This window comes from Simochromis diagramma, unplaced genomic scaffold (assembly GCF_900408965.1).
Source record: "Simochromis diagramma unplaced genomic scaffold, fSimDia1.1 OVJJ01000304.1, whole genome shotgun sequence".
In the NCBI taxonomy this organism is placed as follows: Eukaryota; Metazoa; Chordata; class Actinopteri; order Cichliformes; family Cichlidae; genus Simochromis; species Simochromis diagramma.
The window spans coordinates 9354113-9382050 of NW_024387030.1; the positions used below are offsets into that span (position 1 = coordinate 9354113).

Sequence of the window (27938 nt, forward strand, 5' to 3'; positions counted from 1 at the left end):
ATGGACAGTGGCATCAAAGAGTTCAACAAAGATTGGGGGGGGGGGGTTGTCTATATAGAGCTGGGGGTGGGGATGGAGGGTGGAGGGGTTGGTAGAGTAAATGAATTAAAAGGTTTATAAATCAACAAGTCAACCATCAGATTGTAGCCTCTGCTCAGCAGCCCTCTCATCAGCCAAATGCCAAGTTTTTTTTTCTTTCCTCCTCGCTCTCTTTTTTTTTCCACACAAATGTCCTGGAGGCAGGGAACAAAGCGAGCAGAACTGATTACTGCACTGTTGCTCCGCTCCGACAGTCTAAACTCTGTTTGGCTTCCTAATGAGCTCACTAAAAACCCAATTCATCACCCATAACCCCTTCTCAACCTGCCTTGAAATCTCCCATTATGGGGAGTCAAGGACAGTCCGTTTACAGGCTTTGGGCCAGGGTCAAGGGCTGCGATGGGTGGATGTCAGTGGCAGCGACGGCAGAGCTGCCAAGATTATTTTGAAACAGGGGATACTTCCTGCATGGCTCCTCTTTCCATACACCATTCATTTCATTCTAATTCACCTTCTCCTTTGATTTTTATTCTAATGTTATACACCAAAAATATATTTTTTAAAATATACAACAAGAATGTGGTATGCTGTTTTTCAAGTCTTACACCAACTTCCCCCATCTCTTATTCCCCCCTCCCCATTTCACAATACCAGTGGTGTCTCAGTCTTAGTAGAGGAATGTCCGGCTTGATGGCTGCAACAGCGGGAATGTCCCGTTCTAGTCGGCTTTCGCACCAGAGATTTCAAATTTAATACCCTTTCGTCCCATCCCTGCAAAGACAGGAATTTGGTGGGAAGGGAATGTAGTGGGGTAGGGGTGGGGGTATAAAAGAGTGCAATACAGTCAGTGTATTAAGGGCAGGGAGAAAGGAGTGAGATGAATATTGTAGGTAAATGACAAAGAGCTGAGAAGGTAAGGAACGGGGTAATAAGGAAGCGTTTTGGTTGGAAGGAGGGGTCAGAAAGAGAAAGGTGGAGGAGGAGGAGAGCAGCACAGGGCTGGGGTAAACTCCCACAGTTCCTCATTACATGGAGCTGAAATGATCCTCCTGACACCTGAGCTGTAACCAAGAGATTACAGAATTGATGAATCCTTGGTTTAAAATGCAGCTGTTTTATTCTGCTTTAGTAATTAATTCTTTTTCCGATAGTATATTGATTAAGCGTAGCCCCTGATAAAGTTCAAACCGAGAGAGATCCCTCCAGGGTTTTCGGTTGGCCTGCTCTAGAGAGCCAATGAAAACTTCCTCCCTTCACCTGCATCTCTCTTTCTGTCAGAGCAGTTTACCCTCATAAATTAGTCAGATCTTTGTGGAGTGAAGATCTCGCTAAGTTGATACTTGCTTTGTCTGCCTCTTGCTGATACTTCACTCTTGTTATTATCCAATCACACCAACACAAATGCAGATGCCCTTACTGACAAGTATATATTACACAGCTCACCAAAACGTTAATTTGAGAGTTATCTTGTGCCGTACTGAGAGACAACACCTGTCTATTGATTCCTTAGGTTCATTTGCCCTCCTTCCTTGGCTCTCACTCTCACCGAGCGAGGCACTCGTGGCATACTGAATGTAAGTATTTTTTTGTTTTGTTTTTCACTTTTTCGTTTTTTCACAAAACTACTCTTTCATTTTTTTTTTTCATCGCTGCATTTTCCATACAGCTGTGAGTGAGAGTGTGATCAACAGAGGGTAGAACGGATCTCTCCGGGGAGTCAACTAGCAGAGAAATCAGATACAGCTTTACAAGAGACTCAGCCGCTCATGTCTTGTCAAGACCCCTCACCTAACGGCTTCTTTACAAGTCAATAACCAGGGCCTAGTGTCCTCCACTGGGCCTTGGCACACATTCACCTCATCCTATAGGAAGCAAAGGTGGGGAGGGGGAGGGGGGTAGTTTCAGAGCCTTTTTTTATTCTTTATTTTTTGATAATTTTATATGAATAATGTTAGATTTTCAATTTGAAACTCATACAGACAGATGCTGTGGTGGAACATAAAATATAGACACCCCCCCTGCCCCTCCCCCCCGACAACGGCGTAATAAATAGTGACAAATAATTGGTGATCTCACGAAAAAAGAACAGACAGAATCCTTTTTTTAATATTAAGAACTAATGAATGACTGAATGAATTATGTAGGGAGGAGGGAAAGATAATTAGAAAATGGAAGTAGTGCTTAATACATTTACAGACTATTTCCTTTTGTTAATGGGACCGCAGCACGCGCAGAGAGGGTTTTGACGAGGCTAGTACTGACTGTCCGCCCTGCTCCTTAAGGTAAATCCAGCAGGTCATTTCATTAAGGCCCAATTCCATGGCGCTAATTTTGATTTTAGGGGCTTGACAGCTGTTGGAAGTGGAAATTGCGATGGTACGATGGTTGAGAGAGGAGCCTATTACGCCAGTGAAAAATACAAATTGCAAAGCCACTTCAAATTGGTGCCAATCTGCAACGCTGACCCACCAAAAGTCGCACTTCATCACAATCTACGTGATGTTAGCTGCGTGTAAAGACACAATAAGAGCCAATCACTGTTTTTTTGAAGAACCCCCCCCCTCAAGAAAAAAAACAAACAAACAAACAAAAAAAACCCAACCTACATATACTTTTCAACAGTAATGTTTTCCTTTGTTCAGTAATAGTAATAAGAAAGGCATCAACATATGTATTTATTGAATGTGTGTCCCACAATTTTGACATATAGGATCTGTCACAAACTATAGCTGCAGGAATTACTGAAAGGAACTACTATCACAATTATTGCTGATTCAGCAGTTTCATAAAGGTAGGGTTGTACTACAGTGTTTACGCGCTTTCTATTTTCCTTGAAGCTCAGTGCATACTTTTTGTTTACCTATCAATTCTCCCACACATAGCATGGTCAACAGATGGACGTGACACATGCTTTGAGCTCCTAATTGCCTTGCCTCACAAGTTAATATGCAGCATTAGAGCTCCAGAAGGAAGGAAAAAAGCTCTTCATCTGATGCTATTAATTAGCAGTGTTCTATAGCTCTCAGCTTTTTGAAGCTCTCCATCTCCTTTTGTTTTGCACTCTTTTTTTCTTTTCTTCTTCTTTTTTTTGTGGGGCCTCGCTATTGACTTTTCAATTTTCCCCTCACATCCACCCACTGCAATAGCAGTAGCGCCAGTGCTTCTAGTGTGGTAGCCAACCCAACAATACCCCCAAGCCTACTCTCCGAGACGCTGGCTGGGGAGCCCTGAGAGCCGGGCCAGGCCTACAGCTCCCACCAGCCCACCACTCACTCCCCATGAGACCAAAATCAAAGAGAGAGGCCCTTAAAATATAACCATGGGTATAATGAGGGTGCTCCAAAGAACAATAAGCATATACACCAAAGGAAAAATGAGAGTAGGAGTACAAAAGAAAGATAGAGAAAACTATAGGAATGTTGGCTCGCAAGTGTTCTTGAGAAGTGAACAGCAGTGAGAGGATGAGGGGGGAAAAACACGATGCGATAGTGTGCTGTTGGAGAGAGGGCAAAGGGCCACAGCCAGTGGTGATGGTAGCCGGGGCCACGCATCTATCCAACCATGTATCTGAACCCGAAACAACAAGGGGGTCTGCCGCATGCCTCTGGAGCCGAAGGGAGCCAAAGGGAGCACGACTAATTTCTGCACAACAATAGGGCTGGATGAGCGCCCACACAATGGCAGGTGCTTTGAATAGCAGCAGGGCCCTTGCAGCGGGGATCTTCTCCTCTCTCACTCTGAGGGCTTGGGCTCTGGCTTGTGTAACCTTTCATTTTCAACCAGGCTTCCTTTTGACTCATAAAGGATGAAAATGATCTCATGGGGGGCCAAAGGAGTAAGAGACAGCCAGGCCTGTGAGGCACTATTCAGACCAAGTCCATCTGTGTTTTCTCTAACATCTTCTCTGCCTCTTGTTTCTTTCCCTCCCTCTCTTTCTCGTATTCAGTTCCTTTTTTTTTCCAAGCATCCATCGCTTCCTTACTTGTTAACTTGCCTCAATATAAATCACACTTTTTTTCTGCCTCATTTTCTTTCTTTATTGACTGTATGTTGGGTTGTTCTTTTTCTGTGGTGGTTGTGTTTGTTGTGCTGCTCCTGGGCTGTCCTGTAGGCCAAGATGCAGTGGAAAAGGCAGTTTTCCCCCCACCTTAAGAGCATTTTTTCCAAGGTCACAAGGTCAGGCTTCACAGATGTCTCCTGCAGACACTCAGTTGTCTACGGACTGTATCCCTGGGAGTAAGCATTTGTGCTAAACAATGCAGCTTTCCCTTCACTTTGGAAAATATTACAGTTCTTTCCTTTTTGTCTTGCTTTTTCTTGCCTTTCTTGTTTTCATTGTTGTATTTTTGAATGAAGCACCAAAGTGAGTGCAATTTTTTCCAAGGTGGGGGTTTCTGTCTCGAGATAATGAACCAAAGCACTGGTTATCACAAGATAGTGGTGTTTTCTTGCTGCTTTCATTCCTTTAAATACTCCCCGTCTCCCTAAGTTTCCTCCAATTGTTCTAATGGGGCCTTAGTCATCCTTGCCTGATGGCAGAGGGAAAGATGCTTTTAAAAGTCTTTTTCTTCTCTTCGTATGTGTTGCCAGGAGAGAAAAATGAAAACATGTAGTAACTGTCCTAAAATCCACACTGATAGACAGATACAAAAAAAACCCTTGAGTAAGCAGGGTTGAAGGCAAACAAAGAGAAACCCTAAATGAACAGAATGACAATATTTGAACTAGAACATCTCTGTGTAGCCTCAATCTTGCAAGAAAAAAAGAAAATTCCTGAGCTAAACAGCTTTCATTAAAGTCAAATCAGCTTGTGCTTTTTTTAGGGGGTGGAGCGTGACACTGGTAAAAGGGAAGCGATTGCACCATTTACCATGCAAGTTCTGCCTCAGAACATGGAAATGTGTGTAATTGGAACAACATTTTAAAAATACAGGCACTGAGCTATCCTTGAATATCTCACTCCTTTTCATCTCGCTTTCCCTTGTTCCTTTTTCTGTTCCTTCGTTTGATATGGTGTTCTTGCTTCCCCCTCCAAACATCTCCTCTGTATTCTGCAAATTGATAACCCTCTAAATGAATTATGGTAAATGCATAATGAAGGTTTTCTCAGCTTCAGCCCTGCAGCCAGCCAGGATGGAGCATCTCGTTTGGCATGTTTGATTCGTTTTGTTGCGCATTTAGCCCCAGTGTTCCTTCGGAGTGTTCACTGCTTGGGGCATGTAAATAAGAAATTATCCTTGCTGACTAACATGGCTAATACCTCCTCTGGGGTAATCAAAAATTATTAGACGCTTGCTTCCAATAAACATTAGGGCTCATGGCACTAACCACTGTCAAATCACTCACCTCCGCCTGCTCCCCAATAGCCATAAAATGGGTGAACAAAAGTGATCAGGTGTGGAAAAAGCACCCTGGCTACATGGAAACTGAGAGACCGCAGGACTGCTATTATGCCTAAAAAAGCAGCCCTTGGCTTTAAGAGTCATTAAAGCATGTACTAGAGTGGGAATCAGACTAGAAAATGAGCTTATCTTGCATAAAGCCCTCAAAAGCTTTGCATAAACGTGAAAGATGTGTGCGTGAAAATCAGCAGCAGAGAGGAAGAACTCGGATTGTAACACACTTCCTTTATCATCCTCCCACTCTTTTGGATGGTGGCAGCATGGTTAAAGCACTACCTGTAGGGTATAGCTGCTTTGCTCGGTTCCAAATATGCTTTAGTGTCTAAACCCTGGTTTACGCAAGAGAAAAAAAACCACACAGCAAGTGAACAAGCTTTAGCTAGCCTTGCTAAGCCACTCTACTCAACCATGTGCTGTCTTTTGGAGGGACCTTTGCTGTGATGTGCAGTTTTGACATCAGGGGGAGGAGAACTGGGAGGGTGGGGGTGGTGAAAGAGATTAAAGAGCCAAGGGAGGCAGAAGAAAGAAATGAAAGTAAAAGAGTGCAAGGCCCATTGGTCAAACACAAAGGGGAAGAGAGGGAAAGGACATTTGAAGTCGGGGTTAAACTCCAAATAAGCACACCTTAAACTGGCTCATGTAAGCTAGCAGTCAAGGTTTTTGGAGTTTCCCTGCAGGTGTGCCTTTGACAGACTTGGCCCCCATAACCTCTCTCTGATCTAGAACGGGGCCTGGGGTTGGACACAGAAACTAGTGGCATCTTGCTGTCTCTCTCTCTATCTCTCTCTCTCTCACACACACACACACACACACACATGCTTACATTCTCTATAAACACACACGCACACACCAACACACCGCCAGACAAGGGGAAAACAAATCTGGTGAGGACTAAAGCAATTGGATTATCACCTCTTAAGGGTGACTTCTTGGCTGACCCCCTTCAGGCTAGCCTGCTGAAACAAGACTGAAAATTTCCTGGGAAAACACTCTCTCCCTTTAAAGAAACGAAGCACTGTCGTCCTCGTGAAAATGCAGCAGTGGCAGCATTAATGGACATGGAAATGCCCTTTGGGGCATGCGCTCAAATCCCTTTTAGCCATATTACATCAGACCCCTGTGCACTTCTCATCATCACCACATGCGCTGGTGTAATCAGCAATGGAACAAGGGTGTGTAAACCCACTGTATAATGAACTGATACAACAGCATTGCACTGTCTTTGTTTTTGCCTAAAGCCTTTGGGTAAAAGAATTTAAAAGCCACTCCCCTCCTTTTACTGGAGTTCAATCCTGATTACTTCCCTGCAACACCGTTTCCTCTGTGCTTTTTAGCTATGCTCAGCTCACTCCCAGTTAAGCTGGTCTTCATCTACTTCTCAGAGAAACAGAGGAAAAGAAAGAGAGAAAGAAAAATCTCCCCTAAGTTTCCCCGTAATGGCGTGAAACAGAAATTCTCCTCAGCTGCTGTCAGAATAATCTGGATAATTTTTTCCCTATGTTCTCCAAACATTAGTTTGCACATTAGGCTGACACAGTAAAGACGTTTTTCCTGTGGCATAGGCTCAGTACCTGGCCAGGTTGGGCTGGGCCAAGTCACACCAGAGGCCTGTTTGTGATTACGGATAAGAGTGAAAGGAGCCAGCACAGTACTGAGGCAGAGGTCAGTGGATAGAGGGGGAAAACCAGAAGGAGAAAAGAGATGCTAAGAGAAAAAGGGAGCGTGGATGGAAGACCAAGAGGTGGTGATGGTGGTAATACTGTGGGAAGCCTATGTTACTGGAAACTGGCTGTATTGACAGTTTTTATTCTTTTACATTACCTTTTTTTCCAGTCTTTTAAGCTATAGCACAGGGTCAGAAGAAAGACAGAGAAACCCAAAAAAAAAGAACGAAGAGAGAGCGGAAGGGAGGAAGGAAAGTGGGAGCTGAGGGAGCTGATCATTCTCTTTAATCACATTTTGGATGAGGGCCAGGTAGTCTGCGGAACTGAGAGCGAGACAGAGAAGGGTGAGTGAGGAGAGGAGTACGAGGGAGTCAGTAAGTGAGGGAGGGGGTGGGAGAAAGAGAAGAGGAGAGAGATGGAGGAACAAATGGAAAGAAAGGGGGAGAGAGAGGATGGGAAAGGGACTTATGGAGAGAGGGGATGAGCCTGAGAGCAGAGACCCTTGAAACAGCTTGAAGTGCAGCAGTGCTTAGGCAAGTGTGCACATATGCCCGCACATTCTATGTCTATGTGTGTGTTTGTGTGCAAGAGAGAGTGACAGCCATTCCCGTAAATGCCCGCGAATGCTGAATCCAGCAAGAATCTGGTGTTAGAGCCGAGGCTAGGAGAGATCCATTTTAAAACTATGTGCATTAACTATACTTTTCCCCATAGATTAAGCACTCCACATGAATAATTTAGTCTCTTTTATGCTAATGGGATCATGAAAGTATCCCCTCTGTACCATGTTTTCTCCCCCCGCACAGCAACACTTCTCAGCTTTCAACAATGGCCCTGCCCCTTCCCAACAAACCATCAGACAGACATGTTGCACTCTTTCCATAACAGACACCTGACTAACATGTGACTGACATGCAGTGGCATGGCTAAAGCTGAGCACCATAGCTCATTGAGAAACATTGTAGCATTGTTTGTTTTGTCATTAAGCAAGTATACCTTTGGTTTATGTTAAGTGCGGGCTACTGACTGAGATATAGCAAGCTGTATGCGCGTCATGGCTGCACATACTCATGTTTAAGTTATCTCCCTGCTGATCTGGTTTTGTAAATGGCCACAGAGCCATATTACTCTTAAACTTTCTTTGCTTTTTCTGTGGTTCTCTGTTTTCTTTTGAGAGAGGAAGTGGACATATCCTGTGTGTTTATGTGCCTTTTCAGCCCTTTTTGTTCAGCCTCTGCCATCGCACACTAAAAAACACCCATGCGCACATGCGAAAACCTTGTTGCTTCAGTATTGTGTTGTGGTGAGGTGGGGGCAACTGTGTAAAAGATTATCAGTGCTCCAACAGCTGGGAGTGAGAGCCATGAAACAGCAGGGCTTGGGCCTGCTTTATTGTTTATCTGTTGTTTATGGGCCAGTGTTCAGCTTTAATTACTACACTAAATTAAACTCTAACAGGCACTTAGAAGAAACCAGCTAACACATGCACATGCATACAACCTCCACCCCCCAACCAAATACACACACACGCAAATTATGCATTGTAAATACACAGACACACCTCAACGATCACTCCAGAGCTGGAGTATACGCTACTAAAATGCAACAAGGTTTCCATCTTGTGTTTACCAAAGATTGCTGTGTTTTTTTCTAATGTGATTACATGTTCTTTCTTTTTCTACCTGCACATTTGCATCTTCTTGAGCCCTGAGAAATACTGTATTTAAAAAAAGCAAAGCCAAAGGTCTGGAAACTATAAGATCCAACAGGGCTTGTTCATGCTGGGACACAAGGAGCTGAGTCCCCAACAGAAATGACCTCTTTCTAGTGAGCTCAACCACAAAGACCTTGCTGATTGGGGCCCCTAGCCAGGGCCAAAGGAACTCACCACACTCCCTACGCATACACATATACACACACAAACACAATCATACCACAACACCATCAAGCGCAACGTGCTCCCTTGGAGCTGAACACTCAAGCTCTCCCTCTCTTTCCTCCCTTTCTCTCCATCTCTGCCTCTCTCAGTCTCTCTGGGGAGTCGGTCTATCCGCAGAGCGTGGGGATTGTTCAATTGCTGAGAAAATGTACAAAATGCTTTCTCCTCTCTTCTGTTGAGCCTTGTCCATCTACAGTAGAAGCTTGGAACAGTACAGAAAGCCCCTTTGCTCGGCACTCAAGATGTCAACGTGGATTTGGTCTTCATGCATAGCTAATAATTACAAGTGTGGACTGGAGCTGCGGCATGCTCAAACGCACACACACACACACATGTGCACATACAGAAGGAGGGCAAACGCATTACCTACCATGCTGAATCAGTGTTGGGGATTTACTGTTCATGACTGAGTGCATTTGACTTTACTGTGTTTGGTGTGGGCAAACGTGTAGAGTATTTCATCACACTGCTCCATCACACTTTGGATGCTTACCATATAACAGACACCTGCTTGGAAACGAGTGCTATCTTAAGGCACGCACATTCATCAAGTTTACCTCCCTGCAACTGATGTCTATGATGTTTCAAGATAAGCTTGGAAAAGCTCCAAAGGACTGTTAATCAAAATGATGTGAATGCAGAGCCAGTGTAGTTATTGTGTGTTACCTTCTGAACTGGCTCCCCTTGTATTTATTTATCTAGCTAGAACATAGGGAGTCACTCTCTGAGAGTCAGAGCGTTGATTTTGCCCCGAGGGCGATAACTCATATTTCCTTTTTTGGAGGGAAATTCTGAGAAAAGTATTTTTTTTTTAAGTCTGTTAAGCGGAGGGATTAGGGTAAGGATGCAGATCTGAGAATTGTACAGAAAACTTTTTTTTTTAATATGTGTCAGAACCTTAGCTGGCAATCTTTACTGACAGCTACGAACATGCTTCACCTTGGTTTTCTGCTTGACAATAAATTATTCCACACGAGGGATAATACATATTTGCGCACTTGTTAAATTGCTTTTTGGCTCAGGTTCAGAACAACGCTCAGCACTGAGATACAAGCCAAAGACTTTAGAAGAGGACTGTGTTCAAAGCGACCCTCTTGAGTCCTGTATGACGGTGCTTACAGCACTTTAAAAAAAGAAAGAAAAAGAAACGGTAAGCAAGTGATACAGACGTTTATTCTCGTGTACATCCCCTAACAGGGAAAGGCAGAAAAAAGCTAGTCTTTAAAGTAAAAGTGGACTTGGTCACTGTCAGAGATCCTTTGATATTTCTGGGACAAATGGACTGGTGTCATATTTCATGCAAGGATGTTTCTAGATTAAAATTTGATTTCAGTGTTTCTCAAGCACGGATAGAACACACCTTTTAAGAGGAAAGACGGCAGAAAAAAAAAAGTTGATGTTTTTCTTGGCAGCCGAAACCTAAAAGCGGCGTGGATCTAACGCGCTCTTTTACTGTGCTCCTCTCTCACTTTCTCCCATCTATTCGGTCTTCCTCAACCGATCCACATTGTCACCCCTTTTAACAGGGGCCAAGCTGTTAAAGACCCCATTACTGAAGTGAAGCCCACATTTCACATTTTCTCTGTGGACTTGAGAGTGCGGACTACAAATTTTATGTTGAAATGTATCGAGATAGGAGGCGAGATCATGCATGGAGCGGAGTGAAGGAGAAGAGAGGCGAGGAGGGAAAGGTGGAGAGGTTGGAGAGGGAAGGCTCTGTCAGAATGGAAGGGCCAGAGTCGGGAGTCAGCGAGCGCTTCAAGCGTTAACGTAATTGCAAGAATGTGAAAAATGAGGCGGCGGGGCTCCCGAGCGAAGCGAAAGGTCAGAGCATGCCTCACACAAAACAACTGGCTAGAGGACGGCCTCATTAGACCATTAAATCAGCTGCCCTTGGTCTTTTTCCCTTTTACTCTCTTAGTCATTTTTCCTCCCTGATCCTACTTTTTCACCTTCTTTGCTCTTTAACCTTTGTACTTCTGTGGTTCTTCAGCTTTGTTCAAATCTCCACTTCTCTTCTAAGCTGCTTAGTTTGTGTTTTTTCTAGCAGCTAAATATTTTTGAGCTGGTGGATCTTGCATTTAACACTGCGTGCAGGTCAGGCTGTGGACCTGATCTAGTCTAGGTCTATCTTGGCCCAGAACGCGGTGCTATACCGTAACTGTCTTTGGCCCGTATTGATTGGCTGTTACTGGATACGGTGGGGAAAGGAGTCGATAAGTGCTCTGTGGATTACAGGTCACTTGTACTTATGTGTGTAAGATAATCAATAGGCAGTGCATTTCTTTCTCTCATCCCCTTCCTCTTTCGGTTGCTCTTCATCTCCCGTGCTTCTTTTGCAATTACAAAGAGGAGTGCAAAAACTCTACGTGTGCTCTGTCCTCTGATCTGTCATGCTGCGTTTTTAACTAATACTATGACTTCAAAGCAGAAAATCCATTTAAATCACAGCAATTTCTTGGATTTTTCTTTTCTAAAGTTTTAAGTATAGTTCAACTCATACATCACTTGGCCAGTAAAATCGGCCTATATTGGTCGATGCCGAATATATTAGTACTGTCTGATATATACGTATATTTTTTTGCATGACATAATGCAGAAAATGTCATCACATAGTTTGTTGACAGAGCAGCTCTGTCTGCATTGCTAATGCTCTCAGCACTGTCTGCGGAGCACATGTAGCAGATTAGCATTAGAGCTGAGCAGACGGTTTTGCAGAGTAAGTTTCCACCTAGTTTGCGGTTAAATAAATAAACAACAATGTCATCATTTTCAATATAACCCTAGCATACTATACGTATACCTACGTGTATGAAAATGGAGTATGTCATTTTCATACAGATACTGTATCAATCAGGTCCTAGTTTTAAGACATTTGAGACATTTAAGACATTTGTTGCATAACAAAATGTCCTGTTTATGCTGTCTGTGAGCATGCAGGGCACTCTGTAGTTTCTTTAACCAACAGATAGTTCTGCATCTGTCACAGGAAGAGGAAAAACAATGCCTAACAAGATTTATTAAGGGTCGCATTATGATCAAGAATTCTTTCCTTGAACAATGTTACTGAGACATATCCTATTACTTTACCAGTCTTAGTTATTTTTCCAACCAGGCTGTGATTCAACTAGTTCTGACACAACTGACCACAGATGTCTGCTGTGGTCAGTAATGTTTCAGGGGCTTCCGTCTAAGGAGCAGGAGATGATTTAAATAGCCCCACCACAAAGTACACATCATCAATACATTTGACTGCTTATTGGCGAAATGATAGCACAGAGCAGGCAGAGCGAGCAGCTTTGCTCTGTGAGCGAGCTGGTATCGGTGTGTATCTGAGTCTGCTTCTGTGTTTAGACAGCGTGATGAAATTTCATGAAAAACTCTGGACACTGCCAGAGGGCACCCATGGATACAGAAGAGACCCACAAAAGCACACATCTCTGGTGCATTCAAAACAAGATGAAGACAAGAGAAGTGGGGTCAGGAACTCTTCATCTGCTCTCTCGGTTCAGGCAGCAGATTTCACTTTTAATCGACTTTAATTTTACACGAATTTAACGCTCGCTTTCATATAGAAACTTACCTAACAGCACGTACATTTGACAATTTTCATGTCAAAACTGATACCGACCGTGACAAAAATACGAGGCAGGTCGCTGTGACTCAAACACACTATCTGTATTAAATTCAAATGCATTTGTTTTGAAATGCATTATAAGTGTTTGGCAGGTCGTGTAGTAGATAACACAAGGCTCAGTGAGACATAATTAGGGGCTGTTGTGCAGGCAAAGTTAATATGGTTTAAATTCAAGAAAGAACTGGCAGAAATATACTATTAATCACCAGCTTTTGTTCAGCTCTCTAAATAGCAACACTTTGGAAAGCCTTTTACTAGGTTGGTATGGTATTCCAGTGGCTGTTGCGGGTATTTCAGTGCGAGTACAACAGTGGATAAGCATGTTCATTTTTAGGTGTGACTGTGTTTACATGGATGCCAGTCAAAAAATTGGATAATCCAAAGTGTAAAAGGAAAAGGACTGGGACATGTGTAAAGAGAGATGTGCCACCTATTCACTATAGAGCTCACATCAGACAGGGTTAAAGTGAAGAGTTGGCAAATCCATGCGTGATGATTAATATGTCCTGCATAAATCTATGTATGTTTATGTGCTAGGGCTTGAGCGCAAAACTAGACCAATGTGTGCGCATGTGTTACGAATGTGCATGCATGTGCATGCCCATTTCTGTACTGACTCACCTTGCTCACTGCTGTTGTCACCGCTTTGTGAAGCATGTCCCCCGCTGGAGGGCCCCGGTGTGCCGGCTGAGTGTGTGGAGGTGGCGTCATCGTGGTCTCTCCAGGAAGCTGGGTTCTGAGGTTTGAAAAAGGAGAAAGCGAGCGTGGGATCCATCCATCCATCCGTGCATCCAACCACATTCCCCATCCAAACCACAAACCAGGAGCAGAGAGAGAGCAGGGAGGGGGAGAAGTTGGAGGAGAAGAAGATAGAGAGGAAAGGAACACAGAGAGAGAGAGAGAGAGAGTTCATATGAGAATGCTGGAAATGTGAAAGTGACATCTGTAAGAGTCTAAATGCATCGTGAAGGTCCTTGGCCTGTTTGTTTCCGCAGCTTTTTTTTCTCCTTTATTTCCCAGCTAGCAGATAATCAAAGTAGCTACAGTGATTGAATAGAAACAAACGAATACACCAATGCAACTGGCTATAAGTCAAAACGCTGTAATCAAAGTGTTTCATTAATGTATGAGGGCAAAACAAAGCACCGTTAATGTGGCATTTGATTTTGAACATTGCAAGTAGAGCGCTTGTGAGTAATAGTCTAAACACATATGGCGGAGCCCAGTGCAGTTCATTTGTACCATAACCAATTGAGACTTCCGTGTCAAGTGAGAAATATAGAGGTAAAAAGTCCAAACACACCACAGCCGCCATTAATCATTACCACTGTCAGAAATGAAAATAAGATATGACAGTGATTCTCCTGCTAATCTGCCAAAAATGTGTACACGCCCACACTGACATACACACACGCCCACAGAGGCTTGCTGAAATACACTTATGCACACATGCTAATGACATAATAGAGCAAGAAGTATAAACACAGATGCATGCACACTCACTTTCATATATACAAAGGCATCGTGAAAAGAAGTGTTAAAATCCCTGCTGGCTAACTTCAAAGAAATAACCATAAACAAATTCATAGCTTTTAAGTTGACTTTATTCTCTCCTGCCCTACGTCCAGCTCAATTTCTCGGCTCCTCTTCTCTTTCCTGGTCATTCCCACTCCCCTGTCAGTACACACAGGGAAACAGGATTTTCTACTGTACAGGAAAGGCTTTATCAGAGCCACATGAAGGCAGACTAGAGCTGGAATTTCCTCTGCCATTCAGGCAATAGAGGGACAGACTGATCACGTCATATACTACATCTGTGCCCACAAACACAGACTCAATCGGCTACGCACTCCAAACAGCCTCTCGCACAGAGTTGATACGACATCCTAGCTCACGCAGCCCTCGCTAGTCTTTCCCAGTTTAACATGTCACCTGAGTATGATGACAAAATGTTGGCAAACTTGAGCCTAACGTTGTCTGGGGCCCGAGAGAAGCAGCCCCTTGAGCAGAGCCCAAGCCAAACAAACACAGGCCTGCACCAAGGCTTCCCACAAACCTCAACCCACTTCTCAGTTCCCGCTACGTGTTTTTTTCTCCCTCAAACACACATAAACACATATACATACATATGAAAGTAGAGGGAAAATGTACATGCCACAGTATATTCCTAGAAACAGACCGTTTTTACCATTTTGTCCAACTTGAGCAGAGTTTCTGATGAACTTTTCCCTCAGTCCCCACCAGAGAGGAGCCTGCCTGCTTGCCTTTGTGCCCCAGTCAGAGTAAGCTGTACTCGAAGAGGACAGACAGGATAGAGCCTGGAGACTAATCGAGGTTCGCAGGGAAACAGAGACTAAAGAAACGCCGCTGCCGAGGTCCCCTGGGCACACAGTCCTGATGTGCTGCTGCTTGTTCTGCTGCGGAGGCGAGGCTGCTGCTATGCCTGTAAGCGAGGCCCTTTTATCTGCTAAGTTTTTTGGGGAAGGCGGGCTGTTTTCTCAAACAGCTTGGAGCTGAAAACAGCAGACAGAAACACACAAGACCCTTCAGACCCCGCGCTCCACTCAAGGCCCTCTCAGCGTCAGCTGTTCACCGGATGGCAATCAGATAAAGAGCTCAGAGAATTACTCAGAAGAGGGGTAAGAAGACAACGTGAACAATAGCCCGTGCGTGGGTTTTAGCCCTCCAGAGTGAGTGAAGGGGAAAGTGTCCCCGTACTGAGAGCGATGGATGATTACGATGTGTTCACTCTCTGGGCCACTGATCAACACATGGAACACTTCATGGGAACGAGGTCTGTTGTTATAGTAATTCTCTGTTATTCTCAACACAGCGCAGGCTAAGTAAAATCCCTAATGTGGGAAAAGCCCATCAACCCCCTGAAAGCAGTCTAATTTTGTCTTTGTCGTGTTCAACACAGAGGGAAGGAAGAAAGGAGAGGTAAAAATCCCAGACTCCCAGAGTGAATAGTGTGTTTAAGCAGAGCTGGGCTCTGGGCTCTCAGAACGGGCTGTTGTTGTTCCAAGAGAAGAAAATGACTGGGTTCTACTTCCTCACAATGAGACACCCACTGCCGGCGAGACACAAGACAGACCTGAAAAACTGTGCTCACTGCTCTCACACATGCCTGCTCTCTCATTCTATCTCTCCCTTTAACACTTGCCAGCTACGGCCACAGCCAGCTATGGTTTTAATGCAACAGTGGAATCGATAGGACTTAATTTAGCTATCATTGCAGAGTAATGTGTCATTTTTAATGGCGCTGGCACTAAATTAAATTCAAAGACACCTCATCTAATGGTGTAAAAGGGAATGATATTTTGCTGTGATTTGCTACCCTGTGGATTTAATGGGCCTTTATGTGGGGATGTAGATAAAGCTTTGTTAGTTTGGCTCTTACAGTGGAAAAAGAAGACTGCAGCACTTTATATGACCTAATAATAATAATAGAGTGCACACAAGACCAATGCATATGCAGTAGAGCGCACACTTCTCTTTTAGTACCTGTAAGTCACCGCTCATTCATAAGCGTGTGTGCAAAACAAGACAACGAATATCAAAACAACAGTGTTAACTTTCCACACTCAACAAGGCGACAAAAGCAACAGCCTTTCCTCCCTATGAATAATTTAGTGGGTCTCTCTAAGCTATGGCGGGTGCATCATCAGACACTGCGCCGTGCAACACAAACACACACAACCATTTTGCCACAACCCCTGTGGGTCTGATAAAGTTCAAACAAGTTGCAGGAAAAAAAATCATGTCACACAAACAGTCTTCAACCTACACAAGAAGTGCTCGAATAAAACAGGGGAAGATGCAAAAGAGACAAAAAGGGCCTCCAGCCCATGTGACTATTCCCTAAAGCTGGGCATAATTAGGAGTCAAACACGGTTCACTCCATGCTCCTCGCTAATTGTGTTAAAGAGCAGTGTTACCAGGAGGAGGAGGAGAATGCCAGCAAGCAAACACACATACATGTGCAGGAGGAAACGCGCACACAAATGTACACAGCAGGACTAGATAGAGAATAAGATACAAAAGAAGAGGGGTCTCTAGAGGCAGCCTTTTCTATTTGCTGGGGTTAGCAACTGGCGGCTGCTAATACAAGTTGTAATTAATATAAAAGCAGGAGACAATATGGGAAGGAAGGCTCGTAGTGCAGCCAGGCCGCAGGAGAGTGGGAGAATGCTGCCGTCTCCTCTGCCACTGTCCCCTGTTTCTCATTTACAAACACCTGCCTGGCACAATTTCACTTCCCTCACTGCACTCTGCCTACATCCCTAGGAATTTCAAATAAAATTGATTTAGCAGCATCATTGAATTTCCCTCAAAAATTCCCCAGAAACCTGGAGGGAAAGGGGGGAATCTGGTGCAGTAGCAGCAGTGTAACACAGGCTGAGAACGACTAACCTTGTGAGTCTGTGCGTGTGTGTGCGTGTGTGTGTGCGTGCGTGTGCGCGTATGTTGAGCTATCAGTGCGCGGAGCAGCTACAGAGATCCTGTGCTGAACATGTAAGGAATCGCTGACGCACCAGAAACACACGGAGCCGTAAATCATGAGGCGATGTGACATTTCAAGACACATCTTGCCACATGGCATAAACAAAGAAAGAGAAAAACTTCTCACACATTTCTGTTGCGTTGAGCTCGTAATTATATACAGCCACTTCAGAAAAGTGTAGGTGCACTTCCATTGAATGGCTAAGCATTTACAACCCCCTCAATTACCCACAATATAAAAAGTCCTTAATTTAGCAGCTAATAATTCACCACAGCATGTTTTAACAGACAAGGCGGATTGTCTGATTGTATTTATGCCTGAAAACTTTCTCTGAGGCAAAAGCTGTTTTAATCGCTGTAGTACATTATGTGTGCAAAGAAAGAAGAGATTACGTTTTTAAAAAAAAAGTGATTCATGGGTTTGGCACAGCTTAATATGATATATCCCAAAAAAATCAAATGGCAAAAAAAAAAGTTATAAACACTTGTGCTTTCATTCATTCCTTTAAAATAACAATGTACAAGTTAATATAAATCTCCTGATCACTGCAGTCATTTACACCATGCTTTCAGCCAAATATAGGGGAGTGCGGAAGATGCAATAAGTTAGCATAGCCTCTCTTCAGCCACCATACCGATGATTAGATATGCCTGCCAACAAGGCCCTGCCACTGAACACAATTCAAATAGGAAATGTAAGGCCAGACATCCCACCATCACAAAACAATTGCGTAGAACAGACAGAGCGTCCCAAGTCAACAATGCACTGTTTTCATGATATCCAAACGTAGTCGGCCCTCGAGGAGGACAAAGCTAGTAGAATTAGAACACCTCCAAAACTGAGAAATTGCATGGTTCAGCAGGCAAGCTTGGCCTGAGGGCTCGCTGTCCACAGGCAGAGGGCTGCGTATGCTCTGCACTATGCATAGTGACGTACAGAAATAGGACAGGATCTTCCTGGGCACGCACCTCCACAAATACACACACACACACTTATGCACAGGCTCAAGATGAGCTATTGCATTACTTGATTAAACCTGTGACATCAGTGCATTTGACCATTGGTCTACAGCGCCCAGAGCCTTTATCAGAGCTAGAGACCTAAGCAGAAAAGGCTTTTCCTCCTGTTTTCTACAGCCAAGCAAATTGCAAAATAAGCTATACCATAACTATGAGCACTTTCACTCCTTGAGGAAAGATCTCCAAAACAAAGCAGTGGGATCTTTGAATGCAACAGAGTTTCTGTCTGGCAAATCTTAAACTATGCAGAAATTCTACTGCAGTCGCAACATTATAATGCATATGCATAAAAGAAATGAGAACCCTTCTGCTAATAGCTTGACTAAGGAAGCGGCACAATAACACAAGAAGACACAAAGGCTAATTCATTAGAACAGATAATACTCAGACACTGTTAATTCTATTTGTCTCCCTAATTGGATGTAGCATAGAAGAGACAGAAATTTTATTCATTAATTAAAAGACGAGAGCAAACCAGTGACAAGTGCACACACACACACACACACACACACCAACCATTTGCAAAACTACACCACTGTGTGTGTGTTTTTTTTTCCTATCACCCTTCATGTGTAATACAAATTCTATTTTTCCTTTAAATATGATTGAGTCAATCTGAGGAGGGGCAATGAGTTAGGAAACACTGGGTGGGCTACATGCTTGAGATAGTCACCGCAAGCGAATGAGGGAAATCAACAGTGTCAGTGAGGCCTTATCCTGATATATGCTGTAAGCCAATGATCTCTAAGACCACGCTGCATTCAAATGTAAATACAACTACACTTTAAATGCTCCGCAGTAAGGTATGAGGAAGGGACGGGAACGAAAAAGAAAGCGATAGAAAGGAAGGGGTAACACAAACATGCACACATAAAAAACAAGCTCAACAGGCTGCCTCCTCACTGAAGAGCCTGATCTTCTCCAGAAAAACCGACTTTCACCAAATGAGATGTAGCCCAAGGCTATATATTAAAAATGCATATCAAAGCAAAGAAAAATGGACGTGTGAGATTCTAACTAAATAAATTAGCATATCTAACTATCAAGCCGCCTTCCTCTCCTCAATGAGATGCGAGGACAAAAATGAATAATAAAATAGAGCCAAATAATAGAAGTGAATAGATAGAATAAATAAATCAGGACAAGAGTGACAGAAATTGTTTCCCATCCATCGGCACAGTTTGGCAGCCAAATGCCTTTTTTGGGGGAGGATGGGGGGTGTATTGTGTCCAAATACTGAAAACACATTTTCGGCATGCAAAGCTGGACGCTTTTCAAATAGATGTGGCAATGACTGCTAGAGCAGTTAACTATTTATTACAAGGTTTTTAGATCATGGCTGCACTATACTGTAGTTTCGCTTTCTTCCCCTTTCTGCAAATATTATTCCCACTTAAGCATCATGAGGTGCACACATGTTCTCACACACTGCCCTGCACCTCTATTTATTAAAAACAATAAGCTGGAGTATGTATGCTTCCATAAATTGTAGCCATTATTTAAAAAAAAATCCCTACTCTGCCCAGACACAGCTCTGAAAGCAAATAAGGAGAGAGAGGAAAAGAAAAAAAAGACTTTCTCCTGCTTTAGTAAAATCCAGCCCAGCAGTTAGGTATAATAAAAAGTTCATTGGTGCCACAAAAGTGAAATAAATCCCTCAAACTTAAATAGCTAATGAGGTGGTCATTTCAAACAACCCCGAGATAAATGGCTTGTCATGCAACCTTCTTTGTTTATTGCTGCTCCTGATTTGCTTTATTGGCATATTTAATTTTCTAATTATCAAAATATTTCTTACAAGTGGACTGATGACAAAGCTGGTGTCTGAGCACTGGAGGCACCATTGGAAATTGGCTTGAGTGCCAACCATCTGCCATGAAACTAAACAGGCTAGTTTATCTAATCTCTGCACTATAAACAACAGCATGCCTCATTTCTACACTTGTGTTGGAGGGCCACAATGTTGCCGTTTTGACCGTTTCTCAAACCAGCATCGGCATCTTCGGGCTAAACACGCTTCGCTTCACCTTGTGTGACGCGCTGCGTGGCCCTGCACAGGCGACGGGCTTTCAAAGGGAATCCACTAGGCCTATAGCCAGACCCAACAGATGCAGCGCAGAGACTTTGCATAACACTTAAATCTGCTTTAATTCCTAATAGGCTTGGCCTTGTGCTGCGCAGATATTAACTAGTCACTTTGTTACACTAGCCGATTTCCCTCCCAGCCCGCCACCCCCACTAAAACATTAGCTTTATCGCAGACATAGAAGACGCAGTAATTCACAAATATGAACTTAGTACTACACTGTCAGCTCTATCCATACTGCGGAGGGGGGGAGTTAGAATCTGTGTTTATTACGCCGAAAATGTACAATTTAAAGCAGACAATCGATCTTCAAATTTAAAGCTACTGTACTTCAGGTGCATATAATTGAATTTAGCATTATGGAGCCTCCAGCCATAAAGGGGGGGGGGGGGGGGGGGGTCGCAGAGGAGAAAGCAACTGCAGAGCAAACCACACGGCAATCAATACGAAACAATTAAACACATTAACATCAACAGCAATGGAAGGCCTCCAGACGAACCATCATATGCCTTGTGAACTTGACATTGATGGTAAGCCTTTAGCTCTGAGATCTCTTTCAATAGGCTACCACTTTCTCCACCTCTGCAGCAAAATCCACAGCTTTACGCGCAGGCCATATTCAGCTCCCACAGCCCCCAAATATAAAGCCTTTTTCTTTTTAAATATTGGCCTAAAGCTAAAGCTTACCGTTGATACCCTGCTTTAACGTTAAACCTGCGTAACAGATAATTGCCTCGCGTTTTTTTTACGTCTTTTTTTCAGCGTGCCACTCTCCACGAACGCAGGGCAGCGATTTGCGCACGCGCACGCGCACCCTTTATCACGCGCACGTACACACCCACTCAAGCCTCCAGCACGCAAGCAAGCACGGACGCGTTATGCACACATGACTGCCCCTAATCAAAAGACTAAAACAATAACTCACTCTATTGTATCACATCTAGCTTTTGACCTTAGAACATCGATCGGCAGATTTTCCTTGCAGAACAGAGCATGCTCTATTTACTGATGGCACAGCAGGGTCACACACACTGAGCAGAAGCTAAGTAGCCCCCAAAGTTGGCTCTATTAGATAAATCAAACAATGTGATTATTATAAAATTATTGTTTTAAATATATATATATATTTGAATATGGTCGATTGCTACTCAAATGCATTGTTTGCTGAAAACTAAGGGCTCATGTGTCCCTGGTCTTTATCAGCAGCAGATGCGCATGCAGACAGACAAAAACAGCACATAACAAATTACGAATACAAAAAAAGCTCGTGTTACTCACGTGATCTGCAAGATTGGTCGATGATCCCGAAAGTTCTTCGTGATCTGATTTTGAGCTGCCATCCCGTTCGTCAATAACTAGATCTATTGGCATTTTTCCTTTCAAACAACTGATGTACCGGTGGCAAAAATTGTCGCAGAGCTCGTGCACCTAGAAAGGGGAACAAAACACCTTTTCTCAGGATGGGGAAACGCTTCAGCCAGGTCCAAGAATAACTTCAATTAAGAGGCATTATCGGCGGCGAGGAAACAATAGTGAAATTGTTGCAGAGCTTATTATTCTCCTGAGGCCGGAGCAACAAGTTGAACGACGAAAAGAAATAATAATAAACAGCACGCCGTAAGCTGGCGAAATAATGAGTAGCTGAAACCAAATCTGCAGATCAATAACAATGAGCAACGTGGGCAAAGAGGTTCTAACATATTTTATCAATATCCACTTCATCTGCATCGATAGTTGGCTAAATAAAGCAGCATATTTTATGAAAATGAGCATCATCAGAACGTCTCTCGGTGCATTTATTTTCTTGTTCTTTTTCATATCCGTGATATATGTACAGCAGTGATTACCTCTAGAGCACATTTAGTGATATCGCTTACACTGCAGTCATATTGTGCGTGTGGCAGGTGAAGTTTAGAGAGCGTAAAGATATATAAAAAATTACCTTTTCTAATTCCAAGAGGTGAAACCGTAATACTTGTATGGCTTGTATCATCTGAGGGGAAAAAGAGCAAAAATTACAATTAAAATTACAAAACTGACAAGATTAATGTATATGTACATTTTTTCGCCTCGGAAGTGAGAACGGGCTGTTGTGTCATAAAATAAAACCTTCCAGTTATGAGTGCACGACAGTCAGCGAGAGCATGCATATATTATATATTTTTTAACTTCTTACACTTCTAATATGTGATTACACAGTGGTCAGCTGGGTAAGTTAGATGGGAAGATTGAACAATGACAGCGGCAAATGTGGTCACACAGCCTCAATTCTAAACTGATCTGACATCAGTGCGGAAGTCTAAATCATATGTTCACATATTTACTTCGAGATGCTGTGGACATTTCAGTATACCGACGGAGGGAACTGGAACTGGAAGACAAAGAAGTGCGCTTACCAAATTGTCCAACTCTGGATTTGATGAAAATAAAGGTTTTTCTGCTCGGACCTAAAACAATACACCAAACGTCAAAGTTAGTTTAGCATGAAATGTGTGGAATGTGGCCCACAGCAACAACTTTAAATTGAAAAAAAAAAAAAAAAAAACAACAACAAAAAAACAACAAAAAGCCAAAAAAAAAAGAAGCAAAAACTTTTGTGTGTTTTAAGTGAAAATTCTGTAATTAACAACAGTCACAAATCATTAAAAAGGGAACTTTTTATTTTAAAAAGAAAATAAAGCAAGCGGAAAACTATTTGCCGTGACGCAGACACACCATCCAAAAATATTTTTTAAACTGCAAAATTGACCTGTTTGGCAAAGACTGCAATGTCCTCATTGAAGGAGTCTGAAGAGCAGACATCGCCGCCTGCTACGCCGGGCTCCCTCGGAGTACACGTCGCCAACTCGCACTTCTCAAAAACCAGTGCGAGGAGTGGAAATAAAGGGTGACTGCAAGAGGGGAAACACGGCCTGAGTACAAACAGCACACCGGCTCTACAATGCCCACTGTAAAAAATATCCAGTCTACCTGCGTATTAGTCGGCTCCCTGCTCTTCAAATTCTTACTGCAACTAATAATAACAATAATCATAATTAAAAAAACATTTTATCTCGATTTTTGTTTTTACTTTTATCCCGCTGTCTAGTTGTTTCTTTGTTTTTTTATCACTCTACTATCAAAACATGTGTTAAAATATGTTAAAAATGGACAGCGACAATTAAAACAGTGTGTCTGATTTTAGAAAAGTCTTCTTAGTAGTTTTCTAGTAACACATGCATGTGGACAACCCCGTTTGGTACATTTTCTTTTAGCAATTGAGGTCTCATATGTTATTAATCGACTCGAGACAGACATTTCTTGCAGTGCGAAAGACAAAAGACTGAGAAGTGAACAAAACTTCAAACAAAACACAAAGCTGACTGTCGACAGATTTCAGTGGAATTTTAAGAAATTATACGGTCGCCAGGGATAAAAACAAAAACACAGAGTTACACTTAAGACGTCGTCACCGAAGACTTTAATATTATTATCACTGCTGTTTTAACACAGGCCTACATCTTCATCGTTTCACAGAGGTGAAATGTGTAAACTCTATCTTCCAGTTGTTACAGTCATCCAACATCTTGAGGCAATCGCCCAAATCATTTTAAAATGCAGATTATAATTTCAGCAAACTCCTTATTTCTATCACCAGCGATAACTGGATAAATCTGACAATGGCTTTTTAATTAATTGTGATAAGTATATATTTAGGTATTAAAGAGAATAGAGTCAATTTCCCATATGAAAACGCAAGAAAAATAGAAATGATGAGCTAGATTTACTCTACACCACATCCCAGATTATATCGGGATTATAGCACTTACTGTGTACGTATTAGTGAGCATTATCTGTAATCATTTTTTTTTTAGTTTTGCCCTCAGTAGTAAGTAGCCTGCCAGTTCTTACATTATTGTAGATTAATGTGATAAAATTATAAAGACATTTAATGTGTTGTAACGCGCTGGCTGTGTATGTGTGTGTGTGTATGTGTGTGTGTCACTGCAAACTATTTTTGAAACCCTTTACAATATATTTGCATGCAGGAACAAGAACGTTTTAGTAAGTATAGCCTGTGTTTACGATGGAGGAATATTAGTGTGCAGCGATATTACAAGGCACACTTTGCACTATGGAGCAATTGCAATGATGTTAAAAATAATTTTTTATCATAATTCTTTGCAGTCTCTGTATTTGGAGGTTGGACTATGAACAGCGAGCTTCCATGTTATTCTACAGCTTGTATTTCAAGCTTAAGGCTCATACTCTTACTTACTGCAGGCTGCTCGATGCCTTGTACAATGAGTGTAAAATTACACATCAACAAAACTCCCCTAACCAACAATAGAGGTCCAAAATTGCGGTCAAACCTGCACAAAACACTATTTAAATTTGGTAGTGGGAGAGAAACTCCAACAAAGCAAACTTAAAGAAAAGCTGCAAAGTTGAGGGGGGAAAAGGTGCGTGAGCGCGTATTAGATCCCTGTGTAAACCTTACCCATAAATTTGATCTTTATCCCTCTTTAAAGCGTCGTTGACAGCGGAGCCCATGCTGGTGGGCATAACGTTCGGATGAGGAGCGTGGGCTCCGTAGTGCTGGCTGGCGTGCAGCGGCGGTCCGTGGTTCAGGTGGTGGACCTGGGGAAGCGGCCGGGGAGCATGCGGGTCCCCGTACATCGACGCCGGGACTCCGTCCATCCCACCATAATGGGCCAGCTCATCGTACTAGGAATTAAAATTAGAACAAAAGTCAGCCGACTTTCCGGTTAAGCTACTTTTTCTTTTCTTAACAAATGTATAAAGTAAAGCATGCCGTGTCATTCTGAACAAACTCAAAGAAGAAAGTAAAAAAAAAAAAAGCGCTCGCAGTGGAAAATTACGCTGCAGCCAGGGCAGAAAAGTGTGATATATTATATCTGCTACTCGGTGTGTCATTACCAAAAACATAATAAGTTAGGAGCTCCGCGGAACAGAGTTTGGTGGGCGAATAGATCGAATTAGTTTGGAGTCCTCTGTGAAACTGCTCCACGGCTGTCGTGGAGGCTGTCGGTAAAAGTAGAGGCTGTCACTTTGCTTGAAGAGTGAGAGCGCTGCAAAAATGTCAAATATAACTGCTTTGATGGGAATACTTTGTAAATTTGCCACCACCCGACAAGAGGTTAGCGATACGAGGGCCTCCCTACAGTGGATTTGAACAGGTAAGTGTAGCAGATTTAAAAAACCTACCCTTTGCGCCATCAGGCTGCGCTCCAATAAACTCCTGAATCTGTCGTATATTTAATATCCCAGTCCCGGTTAGAAAGTGATTTAGTGGCAAGATTCCTTTTTCAACCAACTTTGCGAACTCTCCTATTCGCCAGTGTGGTTCAGTTGAAAGCGTAGCATCAGGGAGTTTTGCAATTTTTCTTGTTTACCCTCTTTCCTGGAAAAAAAAATAAAAAATGCGCCAAAGTGAAGGTTACAATCGGCCCATCAACAACCTGCATGTAACTAAACTGTCGTGTCTCATGGCTTTTTGCCACTCCAGCTGTCAATCAAAGCCAGAGGTTGTCAAGGTAATGAATGAATGACGGTTGGTGATGATGTTCAAGAGAAGGACGAATCTTTTTAGTCCGTTTTCATCCCGCAAGTCCGCGTCTCCTTTAATGCCTCCAGATCGCTATCTTGTTTTATTATCACTGTAAAAAAAAGAAGAAAAAAAGAAAAAAGCAGTCGAAATTAAGAGATTGCGATTCAGATCTCTCCTTTCTTTCCCCCGTAGGTATTTCGTCTATCTGGCGAGACTGAGATGAGTGAGTGTCAGCGAGTGTTGGCAGGTTGGCTGCTAGCTTGCTTATAGAAACAGAGTCAGTTCGCAGCGCTGAGCGGTGGGCGAATGAAATGACGGATCCCGGAAGTAGTGGTGGCCATAGCCAGTCCTACAGCAGCTCCAGAAAAGAGAGAGGAGAGACCAAATCTTGTGATATGCAGAGTATATGCGAGGCACAGGGACGACTTCAACTCCACACTGGGGGTAAAAAGCCAACGCAGAACAGCTCCAACTCCCACCCAATTCTTCTTCGCCGATAAGCGTCCTAAAGAAACAGCAGAAAAAGGTTGAATGAGAGAGGTTTACCAGAGCGGGCACTTTTAAACACTTCGGCTACAAATGCTCCGAGCTGAACTAAACATAACACCGACTGAATGTATCTGCATGAATTATGAAAATAATAATAACAACAATAAAATGCTACATTTAGAGCAGAATTGCGCACTACGAGTCCAAACTTTTACGCACGGCAAAATAAATATTTTACGTCTTTATTTTCATTGATAGAAAGCTATTACAACGAGATCTTATGAATGCTGACTTTAATATATGAGCATGACGCTTACTTGTTTTCTGTTTTGTGGTTATAAGCCGGTGTGCATACTCAGTATCTCAGTAATACCTCCTAATCTCACTGCTAATTATTGCTCTGGTCTTTTTGGCAATTAAACGGCGCGCAGCACCCCTCTAAGCCCAAAATGAACTTTTCCAAGCGGAAAAAAAGCTTTTGTGGAGAAAGTAATTTTGTGTGTTTCTTTCGTCCAATCCCGTCTCTTGATAGAAACTCGTTCCTTACCTCAGAGTAGTCAATTATCAAAGCTCCCCGAGATCATCAATCATGTGAGGAGATTGAAGTTTAGAGGAGGAGCAACGCTCCGGCCATCGATTGCAGTGAAGCCCTCTTTGGAGCCTGAGCACTTTTACGCTCAAAACAGAAGCAGGCCATCTATCCCCTTTAATATTTAGCTCCATCAGTGCTAATATGGCATCATGGCTGTATTGATAGGTTCTCACATAAAGGCTCCATTTATTGCTCCGTGACATTTTTTGATGGTGGGAATTAATTATTCACAGGTTAGGATTAAGGTAGACACACGCTCAGGGAGATAGGCTGTGGCTACTGCTGGAGGGTCAATAAACTCTCCCAACAAACAAAATACAAAGCAGAGCTGTTCAGGGTCGATTACAGAAATAGAAGGGTTTTTTAAAAAAAATGAAAAAGATTTAATACATGAAAGCGTGACAACAGTTATGTTTGTTGGCATAAAGGGGGGTGGGAAGTGTAGGACTGCAGGCTTTGACAAACGGCTGTGTGGACATTTCAACGTGCAATACCCCGGGAAGGAGCAGCAGAGCAGTGCGCAGAGAGCCAAGGCATTCACCGTCTCCAAGTCTCTCTCACACTCTGTAAACACAACCAGCCCGGCAGACTCTGCTATTGAAGACTGATATTTTCATAAGCTAAATATTGTCGTTCACATTGATTTGTGCACTAACGCTTGACTTTTTTTTCATCCTCCTTCTTTGGACAACCATGGTAAGTAGCATAAACCTTATTGTATCTACTGCTTTGTTGTGAGCGCGCGTCCTTTCGGGGCGCAGCATGGGGAAAGTTGTGAGGCTGGACTATACAAATGCAGACAAAATTCTTTCTTTTTAAGCTTAGGTGACGTTTGCACTATACAGCTTAGCAAATCCGAATCTTATCGTTATTTTTTTCCTATTTGCATACTTTTAGATTTTGCGAATTTCATGTTTTTTGTTGTTTTTCCCCCCACATTTATTCAGGAAAATATGTGATTTGCCCCGGAGGAGAGTGATGTAAACACCCGAAGAGCGTGTGAAAATAGGAGAAGC

At 42.8% G+C, this 27938-nt stretch overlaps 1 protein-coding gene across 5 annotated transcripts in view; it reads right to left on the minus strand.

Annotated features, from left to right (window-relative positions):
• The window catches only part of meis2a (Meis homeobox 2a), a 78300-nt gene extending 51500 nt beyond the window's left edge, over positions 1–26800 (minus strand). The window contains exons 1-8 of one of the 5 annotated variants that reach the window (XM_040042893.1): positions 26648–26800; positions 25499–26346; positions 24771–24997; positions 23040–23181; positions 22687–22737; positions 22233–22283; positions 21569–21718; positions 13303–13417 (exon numbers count right to left, since the gene is read on the minus strand). In XM_040042893.1, the coding sequence (XP_039898827.1) occupies positions 13303–13417; positions 21569–21718; positions 22233–22283; positions 22687–22737; positions 23040–23181; positions 24771–24997; positions 25499–25510 (748 nt within the window). In that variant the 5' untranslated portion in view covers positions 25511–26346; positions 26648–26800. The remainder of the gene's footprint in view (positions 1–13302; positions 13418–21568; positions 21719–22232; positions 22284–22686; positions 22738–23039; positions 23182–24770; positions 24998–25498; positions 26347–26647) is intronic. The other 4 variants (XM_040042892.1, XM_040042894.1, XM_040042895.1 and 1 more) reach the window with 4 other exon arrangements.
• Positions 26801–27938: the final 1138 nt, after the last annotated feature.